At 34.0% G+C, this 16408-nt stretch overlaps 1 protein-coding gene across 1 annotated transcript in view; it reads left to right on the forward strand.

Annotated features, from left to right (window-relative positions):
• The first annotated feature begins 389 nt into the window (after positions 1-389).
• Positions 390-16408, forward strand: part of LOC149813205 (putative inactive purple acid phosphatase 1) — a 107190-nt gene continuing 91171 nt past the window's right edge. Inside the window, exon 1 of the mRNA XM_089991347.1 lies at positions 390-545. Within this exon, the coding sequence (XP_089847473.1) occupies positions 519-545 (27 nt within the window). The 5' untranslated portion in view covers positions 390-518. The remainder of the gene's footprint in view (positions 546-16408) is intronic.

Raw genomic sequence — 16408 nt, forward strand, 5'->3', positions numbered from 1 at the left:
GGTGAGGCATCACCCACCTACTTAATATATATATATATATATATATATATATATATATATATATATATAAATAAATGAAATGTTAAAATAGTAGGTCGGTAAAAGATTTAAAGTAAATCTTAATATAAAAGAAAAAAAAAAGTTACTAAAGGGGGGGGGGGGAGGTTAAAAGGTAAAATGGAAAGATAATAGAAAAAAGGAACCCGAGCCCCTTTCTCACTTCCTCCACACGATCTCTCTAACTCCCTCTCACTCGACCCCATTCTTCTCTAACTCCCTCTCTCATGATTTCTCTCTCTCCCTCTCGTAACCCCATATATCCCCCTCGTGGTTTCAACTCTTTCTCTCTCGTGAATCCATCTCTCTCTCCCCTACACCGTCTACACGACCCTAAGGAAGCTGTCAACGTGAAGGGTGCTACTAATACGCAAAGGTTGCAACCATACCTTGGAGTGAAACCATGATTTGGGAGGAGGTCAACCCACCGCCCCACCCTAAAGGATTCTCCGATCGCGTATATGAGGGAGTCATCGAGTTCAGCTGAGGTAGAATTCCTATGACTGTGTTGTGTGCAACATTTCAGGAATGTCTTGGCGTGTGTCATTTATACATACTAGCAACCAGAAACGATTACATAGGTCTTGTGAGGGATTGAAATTCAATCGGTCAATACCAGGAATTTTCTGGTATAACTGATTTGCGTGAACGTAGGGCTGTCAAACAGGTTTGGAGTTCTTTCCAAAAAATACTAACAGGCCTGTTATGATGGTTCGAATTAACTGTCCAACCATCGTGTAGTACCCAGCCATTTGGGTTCTTGGTTGGGCATTTTGATTAACTTTTTTTTAGTTTGGGGGAAAATTTTCTCTATTAATTAAGATCTGAAAATCCCTTATTAGAATGGGCATTAATTTACTTGTCGATCTTTGGCTTGAATTTCAGATTGCAGATAAAAATGTTATTTTGTCATTTCTGGTTTCCTACTTTTGCTAACGATAATATATATATATATATATATATATATATATATATATATATATATATATATATATATATCATGTGAAGGATCTGCATTAAATAACTTGATGAACATGGATTGGAGATTTTAAAATCGCTGATGTAATCTAATTTTAGAGCCTGATAAATTCTGATGCTGTGAAATAGAAATGTTAGTGATTGTCTAACACTTTGCAAGAAAAAAAAGCAAAAGGAGATGAATAAAGCAAAAATGGGGTATGCTTAGCCATGAGAGGATGTTGATGACTTAAATGATGAGCTACCCACTTCTGATCTTACAACCCTTAGCATAACATCAGAAGTAGGAAGATTTGGAGCAAAAGGGAAATGTGAGGATGAGGGAGTTCATCTAGAAGACGTAGAATTGCTAAGGGCAGGCTTTATTAGGAGTTTTTTTGCCTCCTATAACTGCTCTTGGACCGCAACCTGACATTCACATTGCTATAACTCCTAACCATTTAGTCGAGTAAGCGAATGTCGCACTTAGAAGATGGTTTTATGATGTTTGTATTTCCTTTTAATGCACCAAGTTTATTTCATTTTCAGGCCATGGCTGATGCCATAACCAATATCGTGTCGGGATATAAAATGCTTTCATATCATGGTTTCAGAGAAAAAAATTCAAGATGTTAACGTAAATAAAGTGAAGGCATATTGTGATGAGATGAGGCAGTCATAGAAGAAAACTGAGTGTAGCATCATGGGAAATGGTTGGGCTGACAGAAAGACAAAAGGGGTTTTTCAAAACTCACACCAATGTCCATCTTGGAGAGTTGCGCAATTGAGAAGTTAACCTTATCAATTTGATGACATTCACACAATAGAATGTGTTTACCTGAAACCATATATGCGGATGTGGTCACATATTTGCAGATGTTCATCTTAGAGACTTGAGCAATTATAGAGTTAATCTTATCAATTGGATGACACTCACACATCAGAATGTGCAAATCTGAAACTATATTGCGCAAACCTCAGAAGGTGGGCATGTGTGAAGGGTAAAAATGTCTTAAAAGTCAGGAATAAAAAAATTGAATATGTAGGGGGTTTGTCAAAGTACTAACAATTCATGGGTCAAATAAAATATGTCTCAGTAGGGTCGAGCTATACTAAACAAGTAATCGAAAATTTATAAGTAGGGATTTCTTCAGACTTTTATATATTTAATAATTTGAATACAACAAGGTTCAATAAGTATTGCAATTATTTCAAATAAGCATACAATTATAAAAGTCAACATTTATCCATCATTCATTGAACTTAAAAAAGAACAAATGCGTGAACAGTTAAAAATGCATGAACTTATTAATGTAAAATTTCTTCATATGCATGAATTTATTCTTATCTTTAATTGTCTTTTCTTTTTTATATGATGCATGTCATGCTTATTTAATATACATACATTTAAGTTTCACTTCTTAGCCATGTAGGTACAAACACATGCATATATTTGGATCAAGGCTATGGCATATGAATATTTTCATACAAGGGTGACTTTGGCCTGGCCTTACACCTTTCACCAGTCCAGGTGCGAGACGACAAGAATGAGAGAGACTCTCAATACCACCAACCTAATGCATCAGACTTTCACTCATGAGTTTCTTACCTTCTATATTGTAGTATATTGTAGAGGTTTTCCCTATCTTTGTGGGTGGAGAAGAGCAACCTTCTTCTTCTTCTTTCTCGAACGAATCTTTTTCGAAAATAAATTACTTGAACAATTGGTAAAAAAAACCCAATCCTCCATTGAGAATCATTGATACAACCGATTATCGTCGCCATTTGTTCAATTATCTCATCGAATAACGAATTGGTATTTACAAAGAAGAAACAACCTTTTTGATGAATGGAAGATCCTATAAAATGACAAGCGTTTCGTAAACAAATCAGTGTCTTGTCTGAATCGTTAATAGCAATTCCATTTCTGGAACCAACTAGATAGACTTTGAAATCGTGAGCAGGTACTCAAAACATATTTTCATGAAGCCATGAGTACCGCTTGCCCCCTCTTTGCAAGCCCTTGCTTTAGTGTTATGGTTTTACTTATTTGCATTAATGTCTTATATGCAATACCATAACATGATTCATAAAAGATTATTTGGCTACTTCAGGCCAATGAATGCAAGTTTAGAATATTGCATTTAATCACCCACTCATACTTCTTACTTGACAAACATGTGCACATGTACATAATCAACATGATGAACTTTCATAACTTTATATGCATAACATCAATTACAATTAAACAATCATATATATCATATTGTGTAGATTCAAAATTCTGTTAACCCGCTTTTGGAAAATCCACTGAAAATTACAAAAACTGGATTGCACTCCCAATTTTACTATGAATGCACATATGTCTCAGGAAAACAATCCAAAAAATAGAACTGAAAAAAATCATTATAGTAAAATCAGAAAAATTCTAGGACTAAACCCTATTTAGAAAAAATATAAGACAGACCCTGTCATCTGCAGAAAATTTTCCTGATTTGGAAAATTTCTCCAGACCTACAGTTAAATCTTTTCATAAAACCCTTTTTATAGGATTATCTTATATATCTTATCATTCACCCAAATTTTTCTTGATTTAATTTGATCAGTCTTGGTTGAGTCTTTACAACCATCAAAACTGTGGGTCGGAACAATCCTGCAAACAGGGCAGAAAACTTACGCTCTGTTGGAAGGGATTTTTGGCCTCAATACAGATCCCAATGAAGCAAAATAAGACTCTAAATTCAAGCCCTAGATGCGTAAAATACTCTAATATTTTTATTTGAATTTATTGACTTCGTTTTCATTAAGATATTAATTTTTTTCTGAAATAAGTTAGGATAAAAAATGAGGAAAAGAAAAACAAAATTTAAACTCATGCAAGATTCATCAAGAAAGAACAAGATTCAAGGTAGAAACTCATACTATCATGAATTTTGATGCTCTAAACATAGTAACATCATCATATAATGCATACTTGAACAAATTCATGCTAATCTTTGCTAAAACAAGAGAATACACCATTCAAAAATCACAAATCCATCAAAAACATATTATGCATGCTTACATCTATTTAAGAATCATACAAAACCCTAAATAATCATGAAACATAAAATATTTATGTAATGACAAGCTATTTAATCATGATAAACCTAAAATAATCTTCTCTAGATGCTCAAATCAGCTTTCTTTAGCAAGAACATCTAAAATACTAGATTCGAGAATCAGTTCTTAAACCAATCCCAAATTTGTGAAAATCCTAACTTTGTTTGACTGTTATAGAGGTTATAAAAACTTTTTTATGTGGTGGACAAATATAAAAAAAATTCAGTTTGTAGAAAATTTTGACAACTTTCCGATGTCACAAACCATTCATAAAAACTCATTGTATGAAGGACTTACGAATATTTTGGTGCAGACCTACACTTTTTTGTTCCAACTATCACATATCCATGCTCAGTTCATGAATAGAGCTCAAACTTTCATAGTAGATGCAAAATTTTGTTAGCTTTCTAACATAATAAATCACTCATTAAAACTCCTTTGGACGAAGAAGATATAAGCGATTTATCGGTCGGGTGTCAGGCCGAAAACATGATATCGATTTTTTTTTTAGAAACTCGAATTATAAAACATGTATTTTCTCATGAAAACGATCATAAAAATTTAAATTTTTATAGAACATCAATATTATCATAATCTACTAACCTAAATCAAAATATTCAGAAAAACAATCAAGTAACATGCATATTTTACAATTTTTATGATTTTATTTTCTCAAAAAATTAGTTTTGAGAGAAAATGATTTTTAGAGGGGTTTTCTTCTAAAACCCCCTTTCAATCACATGATTAAACAACCATAACCCTAACCCACATGTGGGAGGCATGGGTTAGGGTATGCACTTATGAAAAAACGAAAGGAATTTATACCCATAAATTTTGGATCACGTATAGAGTATAGAACTCCCTACCTTTTCGATGAAAATCGATCCTATGAGCGTAGATGACTCTTCTCGTGCAAATCAGCCATTCCACATGAACAATGGCCTCACCCATGACCTTCCTATGCTCCCTTCATGCACGTGGAAGGTCCCCTTGATGAGCCAAAGGTGAATACCCCAACGTTTTGGTGTAGGGAAGAGGGAGAGAAGAGGGATTCTTGGGAGAAGAGAGTTTTTTTAGAAAAAAATAAAAGAAGAAAATACGGAGGGGGTGTGAACTCATACTCTATTTATAAACCTAGGGTTGGATCAAGGGCTAGAATTAATCTTAGCCCTTGATCTTAAGTCTAGGTTAGTTTTCCATAATCTCCTCTTCTTATCTTGCTTGCCAAGTAAGCAAATTGACTAGTCAAATTAGAGTTTTAATTTTTTTGAAACTCTTTCCTCTTGGTCCAACCCACATACCCTAATGGAACTCTCTAGAGGTGGCACCCTCCAGAATGGATGCCCCCTTATGGGGTTTGTTTAAAAAAAAAACTTTTTATTTTTTAGTTTTTTTGGGTAATTAGATTTCTAAATTGATTTTAAAGTTTTATGTTTTATTTTTGTATAATGTTTTTAAACTTTTATATTGGAGTGCCACATAGGATGGGACGACCCACCTATGGATTCCTATCAAATTATTAAATTTAGTTAATTTTTGAGTTTCATTCCATTAAATAAAATCCCTAATTAATTCAAAATAAATGCAAATTCAATTCCTCTTAAATTCAAATGTGGAATTATATGAAATGACAATAAATGAACTTAAATTTTGGCCTTATCTCAATTGCATGTCACTTATTAAAATTAAAAAACCTTTATATTTTAAATATTTATTTAAATATTCTCTTAGAGAAAATACACAAATTCACGAAAATTCCTCGAAAAGTTATGGGTATTACATCCAACCCCCCTTAAAGAAATTTTGTCCTCGAAATTTAGTTAAGGTTAAGTATCGAATAGGTGTGGATGTTTCGCTGTCATGTCCGCCTCGGGCTTCCAAGTACACTCTTCAAGCCTGTGGTGCTGCCATCGAACCTTCACTAATGGAATTGTCTTATGTCGTAGCACTTGTTCTCATTGATCAACTATCCCAACAAGACGTTCTTTAAAAGTAAGGTCCTTCTGTACCTCTACCTTGTTGTACTGGATGATGTGCGTAAGGTTTCTCTAGTTATTTACTACATTAGTCGTTGCATTGAGTTCATTTGTTATTTTTCTGCATTAGCTAATTGTTTTCGTTGATTCCAGCATTAGACATTAGTTGCATTAATCATTATTTGTTAGATGTTAATTTCATTAGCCATTATGTGTTTTAGTTATTCAACAGTAGTTATTATTTGTTCAACATTAGTTATGATTTCATTAGCTATTACTTGTTTTATTTATTTTATTAGCCATGACTTACTTCATTAGCTATTGTTTGCCGTAGTTAGTTCTTACCCGTCTTAGTCAATTACTTCATTCGTTAGACAATCCATTATTTAGATTCATGCTATATTTTACTGATTAGTAATTCTTTCTTGTTTTCAATTAAATAGTTTGTTTCCAGATTATGTAGCTAGAGCATTTTTTTAGTTCATTAGGCTATTTGATTAGATTCAATAGATTGATCCTCTTACACATTTTTATTATGCTAGAGTTAGTAGTTCTATATTTATGTTAATTAGTTATTCTTTGCTTAGTCAGTTTTTGAATTTGTTACTTGTTTGTTAAGTTAGTTAAGCTATTTTGTCCTTTAGTGTAGTTTAGATCTTCTTTTCTTGTTGATTTTTAGTTCATTAATTGTTAGGTTTTGTTTAGTTCGATTTGTTTTTGCTTTGTTTTGGTTTCCCCTTTTTACAGGGGAACGATCGGACTTGCGAAGAGCCTGTTTCATACCCTCGAAGAGCCCTTTAGGCCCTCAAAAAGGCCCTTAGAGTGCCCTTAATCAAACACATACAAAAGTGAACAAACAAGGGGACTAGAAGACTCGAAGCACTGAAGACCCTTTCTTTTATTTCTAGCTTAGGTTTTCTTTTATTTCAATTAATTTGGGTTTGTAATAAGGCACTATTATTTTATATGTTTAAGCCCTCTGCAGATGGCCATACTCTCTTAGTTATTTATTCAATTAATTTTTTTTTTTGGCAATAAAGAGTAGTTAATTGTTTGTTTGAATACAAAGTATTTTCCGTTCTCTGAGATCGACCCAGACTTCACCACTAGTGTGAACCCGTTTTTATTATTTGATGCACGGTTTACACAAACATTTTTATTGAAAATATCTTTTTAAAATACTCTATTGAAAAAGTTGCATCAGTTATACTTCAAATCTTGATTTTTTGTTAATATGGGAAAATATATGCTCAAAGTTTATGATGTGATTGGAAAAAGCAATTTTTGTGAAAAACGTGCAACCAGTATTAGAATCATGTCCAAAGTGAATAAATTTGGATAGTTGTGGTTCATCTAATCAAAGGCAAATAGATTTTTTAGAAATTCAAATTTCTTTATATAAAAATCAGATTTTTGAATGGTTATATAGTTTTTTGAAAAAATGGATTTTGGATTTGGATATTCTCAAATGGATTTCGGATTTGGATTTTTCTCAAATGAATTTTGGATTTGGATCTATCCAAATGGATCCTCTCAAATGGATATCGGATTTGGATTTTCTCAAATGGATTGATGGATTTACCCAAATGGATTTGGATCATCTTAAATGGATTTTGGATTTGGATATTGGATTTGGATTTAACCCAAATGGATTTTGTTTTTTGGATCTACCCAAATGGATTTGGATAATCTCAAATGGATATTAGATTTTCTCAATTGGATTTTGGATTTGGATTTGGATTTACTTAATTGAATTTTGGATTTAGATTCACCCAAATGGATTTTGGTTTTTGGATCTATCCAAATAGATTTGGATCATCTCAAATGGATATTGGATTTGGATTTTCTTAAATAGATTTTTGGATTTGAACCAACTCAAATGGATTTAGATTCATTCAATGGAGCTTCATAAATTGGATTACTTAAATGAATTTTTGGAATCCATATTCACTCAAACATACCTTGGCAAAATGTCAAAAATATTCTACCAAAGGAATCCTTTTCAAATATGAGTCTTATGCAAATCTTTAGAAGAGATTTGAAGCAAAGCCCACGCACCTTAAGGGTGTTATGCTCAACGAAATGAGGCTATCAAAAAGCTCGCATCCAACATTCAAGTTGACATGTTTTAAATCATCATACGAGTCTCATTATCGTTGCCTTAAAAAAGGGGCTAGTTGTGTCTATACTTAGACCATAGCCAAATAATAAAAGGAGTTCACATATGCAAGAAGCAATTAAAAACTCTATGAACTCATGCCAAGGGCTAGGCAACAATAAAACAAAGTTGCAGATAAAAAATACATACATGTACTTATAAATGTGATGAATGTGTATTGACTTAGACTAACAACTTATGCTTGAAGTATATTATATACTTGTCTATGCATAAGCCAAATATCATATGGATATATACAATACTCATGTGACAGTGTATGTATTGCCTACAAAATGAAAGGTTAGGCAAGAACGTTGCATATGACAAATGAAAATGCATAAGTAGCACACGTTGCATATAGGCCAGTGATATTGATGTTCATACTTTCATACAGATGCCTTTGTAAAATGAAATATTGTTGCACTTAGCATGCTAATTATTGATGCATTAAGGCTTGATGAACATCTCATATGTGTGTGGAATGAATTAATTGTAAAAGGTAATAATGTTATGTTGAGATCTTGGTGGCTGCACCCCGTGAGATAAAGTCTCACTACTTGTACTAACTTTCACACATTTAAATTTGATATTTACGCCATCATTGGCAAGGTACTTTTCGAAGGGGCGCATGATTTGGGTTGGGCTATTGAGCTTTGAAATCTCATATGACATGACAACATGACTACTAACGTACCCATAATAAAGATGGAGTCGTCCAAGTCACCCATTCACAACTGGTTTACCAAGAGAGGGTTGATGGTACAACTTCGAGTGACAAATGTCGCATATAGAGTTTTATAACTACATATCATACTGACTTGAAAAACGAGGAGCAAGGCGTCCTCAGACCTTTGTCACTTAGAGTCGGGGAGGTCCAAGTCACCAGACAGAGGGTACACCTTAGATGTTGCAACAGTAGGGATTGCAATCCAAATTTACTTATGAACTGATCATCTCTCGGTCCTGAGGAGACCGCGGCTTGGGTTGGGGATCTGGGCAACAGAAACTGCGACAAATTTACCCCTTGCATAATAAATCTCATAGTAACTCTCGTTGTCGCGATGACCACCTCTGTGTACCCAAAGGAGTAAAACTATCAAAACTTAATACTAACCATGTTGACTCGTTAACATAGTTAGTTGAAATTTATTTTGATTATATTATTGAGATCATGATGTTCTTATTGATGTGTCATTATCATCTTGCTATTGTTATTGTTATCAACTCATGATCATGACATTTGGTTTGAATCTAGCGTGTTTGCGTGTTACATACTGCGTAATAGATATTGATGCCTTATCATAATGTATGATGTTTAATTTTACTTACATGCTTGCAAGAGTTTGACTCTGTTTGTTATGGGGCGCAGGTAATAAAGAATGATACAGTGCAAGAACTAGATGCGCGGTAGGACCCTGATTCAAACCTCTCTAACTAAGTTCCGATCTTGAAACTAACTTTTACCTATCTCATTCTTATGGGATATTTTTGTTTAAACTTTGATGATATATAAACTTGGATAACTTGTTTTATTTATAATGCATGGAATGGTTTTAACTTTTTAAGATTATGCAACTCTGTTTCAAATATATTTCTCATCTCTGTAACCCATCAAAATTGTCCGACTCTTTCAAAACCCAAATTATTTCCGTTGTGCTATTTAAAAAAAAATGGTGTTAAAATTCTAAGTTTTTAAGTTGAAAATTTTGAGCGGTGTCTTTGGAGATTACATGACCCAAAAACATGACCGACTTTAACCAAAATTTACACTTCAAGAATTTAGCATACAGCTCGTGTCGTCGAAGTGTCTCGAGAACAATTCCCAAGTGCTCTCTGTGGTCTTCCTCACTCTTAGAGTAGATCAGGATATCATCTATAAACAAAAACACAAACAGATCTAGGTAGGGCCGAAAGATCTGATTCATCAGATCCATGAAAGTTGTTGGAGCGTTGGTTAGCCCGAAGGGCATTACCAAGAACTCGTAATTGTCATACTGTATCTTGAAAGTCATCTTCTACATATCTGAATCTTTAATCCTCAACTGATGGTAACTCGATCGAAGGTCTATCTTAGACAAGACCTTGGCATCACGAAGTTGATCAAACAAGTCATCGATCTGTAGAAAAGGGTACTTGTTCATGATCGTCACTTGATTCAGCATGCGATAGTCAATGCACAAATGCATTGACCCATCCTTCTTCTTGACGAACAAGACTGGATCACCCTACGGTGAAACACTTGGCCGTATAAAGCCTCTGTCCATTAACTCTTGCAACTGCTTCTTCAGTTCTTTCAATTCTGCTGGGCTATGCGATAAGGTGCTCTGGATATTGGGGCCGTTTCAGGCACCAACTTTATGACAAAATCAACTTCTCTTGTAGGCGGCATGCCTGGCATGTCATCTAGGAAGACATATACAAACTTCTAAACCACATCCAAGTCCTCCATTGGGGTCGTGCTAGGGTCTATCAAAGACATACTAGCTAAAAATGCCTCACAACCCTTTTTTATGTATTGTTGTGCCTTCATTGCCGAAATCATCCATTCCTTGCTTTCCTTTTTACTCGCCTTGTACTCAAGTATAGGCTGATATGGGTGAATAAACTGAATACATCGCTCATGACATATCATACAAGCATAGTGCTCGTATATCTAGTCTATGTTAAGGATAGCATCATAGCCCACCATATCCAATAATATTAAATTGGTAGAGAGGTTCTGCTCTGATATTAATACTTCCACATTAGGCAAAAAGGTACGAGCGACAGAACTACTGCTCGATGGTGTGATTACCTCTAAAACATATCCTAGTGAAATCAATGTGATGTCAAGTAACTTAGCAAACCGTGTAGATATAAATGAATGCGTAGAGTCAGTGTCAAACAAAACCTTAGCATCAAACTTTGCAATGGAAATAGTACCTTTGATGACATTTGCATCCTCTTGCAACTCCTCTGCAGAAGTCGAGCCTGAGACTGTTGTTGGGGCTGCTAGGGTCGCAACTGCTGGGGCTGCCCTTGAGGTGCAGTAGCCGCTCCCTCTTGAGTCAGCCTTTTAGGACAGTCCTTGATGAAGTGCCATATCTCGCCACATCTTATGCAATCTCCCATTATCCTGCGACATTCTCGAGTTAATCTTATTGCAGTGCTCGCAAAGCACAACCAGTTGTTGTGGTCGGTTACCCTCCTATTGCCCTCTAGCCTTCTTCATAGGCAGTGCTCTACTGGTCTTGACAGCAGGTCTAGGGGTCCTGTTTACATTGCCCTTCGACCTATCGAATCGCTTAGGCTGAGTCTTCTTAGAAGACTCCCAGTCATCCTGAAGCAAGTTGGCCATCTTGATGGCCTGGTTGAGGTTCTGAGGATGGCTCATGAGCACACGGGTCCTCATTCCGTCTCGCAATCCGTGGACGTACTTATTCATCCGCGCCTCAATGTTATCATTGCAAAATTTTACTTTTGCAAGTCAAACTGACCTTTGAAAATGTTTTGAAAATAACTCGCCTTCGTTTTAAAATGTAGAAAAATTTCGTAGAATGGGACTCACATGTCGGTACGAGGTTCAACCGTTCCTGACACTATAACTAGGGGTAGTCGAACCAATGATCAATCTTATGTTTTGCTTTGCTCAACTGTCTAAATCGTTGATCTATTTCTAAATGCATGAAGAAGCAAGCATGTGATATGAACTTTGGGAAAATGCAAATTGAAAACATGATGTATACTTGGAATATTTTGAAAAATGAATGATTGAAAAATCATTTTTCACACCTGGGATATATTTTTGAATAAAAGAAAACCTGGAAAATTGTGAACTGGACTTAGAAAAGATTTGGGAATTTCTTGAAAACTAAGGGTTTTTGAGAAAATCGATTTTGAGGAAAACCCGGGTAACTTTGAGAAAATTGATTTTTTTGAGATGAAATTCTATAATCGATCAAAAGGGATGGGTGTGTGGCTCTGTGAACTCTTTCATGATGCAATCTAAACCTAGATGATACATGGATAAAATTTGTGAAAATATTTTTTAAAGAATTTTGAGAAAATCATTTGTAAAAGAATTTATGTGCCTTATAGAATTTAAAGAAGATAGATTTGCCACATATCCCTGACTATGGCCACGAATTTATATTGAATATATCTCATTTGATTCTAAAAGGAGAAAATACTTGGAAAAACTTTTGAAAATATGCAATGATTTCTGAAGATAGCCTAAGAGTGTAGGTTGTTTGTAACTTAAAAGAAGATGATAAATCTCAGTATCGTTCGTATTCTGACTATGGCCATAAATACGAACTCCACCGAGTTTATTAACTCCTTAGAAGCAGGTGCACGTGTCATTCATGTTGACCATTGTGAATTTGAAATATATGCATGAATGACAAGCAATTGCAGTTATATATCAAAATCAAACTATATGCAAATGCATCTTAAGCTAAGCAGAAAAGTAAATTTTTCTATTCCAATATTACAATTATAATTTACATCAATAATTGAATAAAAAAAAGGGGAAAAATAAAAGAAATTTAATCCTGAGATTTCCTGCAAAATTAGCAAACTTGTTAGTATAAAAATGTCGGATTTTCTGGATTTATACAATAATATCTGAAAATTGAGGAATTTATCCGGATACAAGCCTTTTCCATGCTTTCTTAAAATAAATAAAATAAAATAAAAGATGATGCCAAACTAAATGAATAATAAAAATAAACAACTTGAAAATTCAGAATTTAGAGAAAATGACTAAAATACCCTTAAAAATTGAAGTTAATTACAAAACAGGGTTAAAAATATGATTTTTCATAAAAAACTTTGTAATACGCTTAATCCGAGGATCAAACTGATTCAAAACGATGCTAAATCGGGTGGAAAACACCCTAACATGATTATGAAGATGATTAAACTAAAAAATCATGAAAATAATGCATGGAAATAATAAAATATAAAAATAAAATAAAATTTGCTTGTGTTTCGGTTAAATTGGAACTCCGCGGGCATTCTGTTTTTATGAATTAACTAAATAACACATCAAATGAATTCTAAAAATACTAAAAATTGACATAAATACTTTTCATAATCCTAAAAACAATATGCAATTGGAAAATAATTTTTTTGGGATTATTTTGGATATAAATATTAAATAAAAAGATGAAAATATGTTATTTTACCTGTGATTTCATACCTGTCACGGTGTCAGATCAGAATTGAATATCAAACAACAATGAAATTTATGAAATTTAACAGGGAGAAACTAAAAAGATCAATGAAAATAACCCTTTTTACAGATCTGGAATTCAGTCTCCGGTTAGGGCGAAATCGTTCTGACAAGTTATGCTTGATTATGGCTAACATATAACGATGCAAGAAAGACATTCTGATTTCGGTTTAAAGAAAAACAACAAACAGACTTCAAAAATCATCAAAATCATACTGAAAAAATTAGACATGCAGACGAACACGACACTTTTTACGAATCCTCGAGACGATTTCCGGTTAGGGAGAAATCACTCCGGCAAGATGACCCTGGTTTTGAACCGTGCTTGTCAGTTCAAGAAAAACAGGTTCTGATGTCGGGTTAAAGAAAAATAACAATAGACCGTAGAAAATTATAAAAATTTCACATAACAAACTAGACATACTGACGATCACGCTGCTTTTTACGGATCTAAAAAATGATCTCCGATGAGGGAGATATGACCTCGAAAAGATGCTCCTGGATTTACATAGCGTTTTCCTGGTTCAGAAAACAGGTTCCGTCTTTGAATTTTGAAAATAGGGTTACAAATCTAAAAAAAATCTGATTTTTTTATTGAAAACCGTAGACAAATGCATGATTCTACTATAAAAAAATCAGATTTAAACTACGAATATAAACTGGTGAAATAACAACATTAACAGGCGGCCAAAAATCAAAATTGTAAAACCTAAACCCTTGAACAAAATAAACCTAATTAAGCATGCTAAAATTGATAAAACGTGTAGCTAATGCCATGAATCATGATTAAATGCATGAAAATAATTGAAAATGAAAATTGATAAAACGTGTAGCTAATGCCAGTTATTTCAGTTATGTAATCAGTTTATTAGTATATTTTAACGTTTTTTGGTTAATCTCATATATTTTCGAGTTATGTAATCAGTTTTTTAGTTACTTTTATATGTTAATCTCATATTTTTAGTACTTATTTGAGATTTTCTATTTTTTATTGATTGTTATTTAATCAATAAAGCATTTCTTTATTTATTTGTATTTTTAGATCTTTTTTTATAATATTTTTTAAGTTTTCAAAAAAAAATTGAGGCTTACGCTTTACGCCTCGAGGCTTACTCCTCGCCTCGGTTTTTGGTGGAGCGCCTCGCTACACCTCAACGCTTTTCACAACACTGCCTTCAAATGTGGTGTCATCTAATGTGGGCCCCATTTGGTTTTCAAAAAATAAATTTAAAAGGGTGAAAATAAAGGAGTTAAAAACAAGATTTTCAAAAAGCTTTTAAAAGACACCTACATTTGTAATTTTTTTTGTATTTTTGAAATAAGTAAAACATGAAATAAAATGAAATTGGATAAAGATGGAAAAAATTAAGGTTTGGTGCCTCTATAGGTTGAACCCCACTTGAAGAAAATTGGCAAAAATTGGAAATTAGTTTAAAAATCAAGTTTAAAATGAATCCAGATCATTTTTCTAAGGAAAATGCTTTGAAATAAAGAATGTAAAGCCCTGGGGGTTGGCCAAATGCTGAAAAATGGTTTTAAAACCCAAGTTTTTTTAAATTTATTTTGAAAGAAAGGTTTTAAAATCGAGTCTGGATTTGATATTTTGAAAATGAGAGTGCTGGATTTCGAAAATGATATATAAAATGCAATAAAATGATATGAAATGACATGAAATGATATAAAATGATATGCCAAATGCAAACTCGGGATGAGGGATTTGAAGTCCCAGACCCCTGGCAAAGACAAGGAATTGAAAATTCCTGTCTGAAGATAGAAATTGATAATGGGATATCAAATCTGATCTAAGTGTGAATTCGATCTCAGATATAGCTATTTTTTTTAAAGAGTAATTGATCTGAGCCCAGATTGACAATTGTACCGGCTTAGAAAATGATAAAAATGATGTTTCGAGTAGAAATGATCTAAGAAATGATTTTGCCCCTGCAGGGCAGAGAGTGACACTGAAAAATGAGGTTTTAACTTGTTTAAACTGAATTGAACTGGGTTCTAGGGTTTCTAGACTCATATGAACTAAAATGACACTAACTCAACTAAACTCCTAGACTGGATGATCAAGAAATAACATCATTCTCAGAGAAATAGTGAGAAATGAACACTGAAGTGAAGTGGATAACGAGAATGTACTGTGTTTGAACTTAAAGAAGGTTAGTTATACTGAGATGAACTAAATCTAGAGGTCAAACACTAGCTGAGCTTACTGGGCTTAGCTCAATTTCAGCTGAAATGGGCTAAAATGGACTCCAAGACTATGAGAAATGAATTTGAATTAAAACTGGTCCACTTGAACTCCTGGTGAGCTCAAGTTAAACACAAAAGAACATGATTGACTGGATTTGACTGACTTGAGAACAATTGACTAGAATTCGAGCTAGAATTGAGCTCATTTCTCAAGAAATGAACCAATTTTAGCTGAAATGATCAGAAATGAATAAGATTTACTCATCGTGAGCTTAGGGGAGCTAGAAATGACAGACATTCTAACTGTTATGAACTTAAAACAAGCTTGGTTGACTCTGACTGACTGAGATCTAAGGTGATCTAGGGGTAAAATGGTACTTTTACTGACAAAAAGAGGCGAAATGACACCTAAACTAGAATGGACCTAGGGGTACCTGCCTCTCAACAGAGACCTCAAGAATCTTGAAGATCTCACTGATGGTTCAAACCCACTTCTCTGCTAAGTCTGAGTCCTCCTTCCAAGTGAAGGCTTGGGGACTCAATTTCATGAAGCGTTTATAAGACACTCCATGGGTCGTGGAGTCGCTCCATTGCCATCATGATGGTGGCTGCTATTGCCATTTCTCCCATTCTCAGCGAGGTCCTGGCATCGAGCAGTAAGTATAGTGAGGGCCTCCAAAAGAAAGCACCTCTGGGCGGTCTATCCAGAAGGTTGACGTGAAGACATCTACAATAAAATTTAAA

The sequence above is a fragment of the Nuphar pumila genome, chromosome 16 (genome assembly GCF_984573655.1).
Source record: "Nuphar pumila chromosome 16, dmNupPumi1.hap1.1, whole genome shotgun sequence".
NCBI lineage: Eukaryota > Viridiplantae > Streptophyta > Magnoliopsida > Nymphaeales > Nymphaeaceae > Nuphar > Nuphar pumila.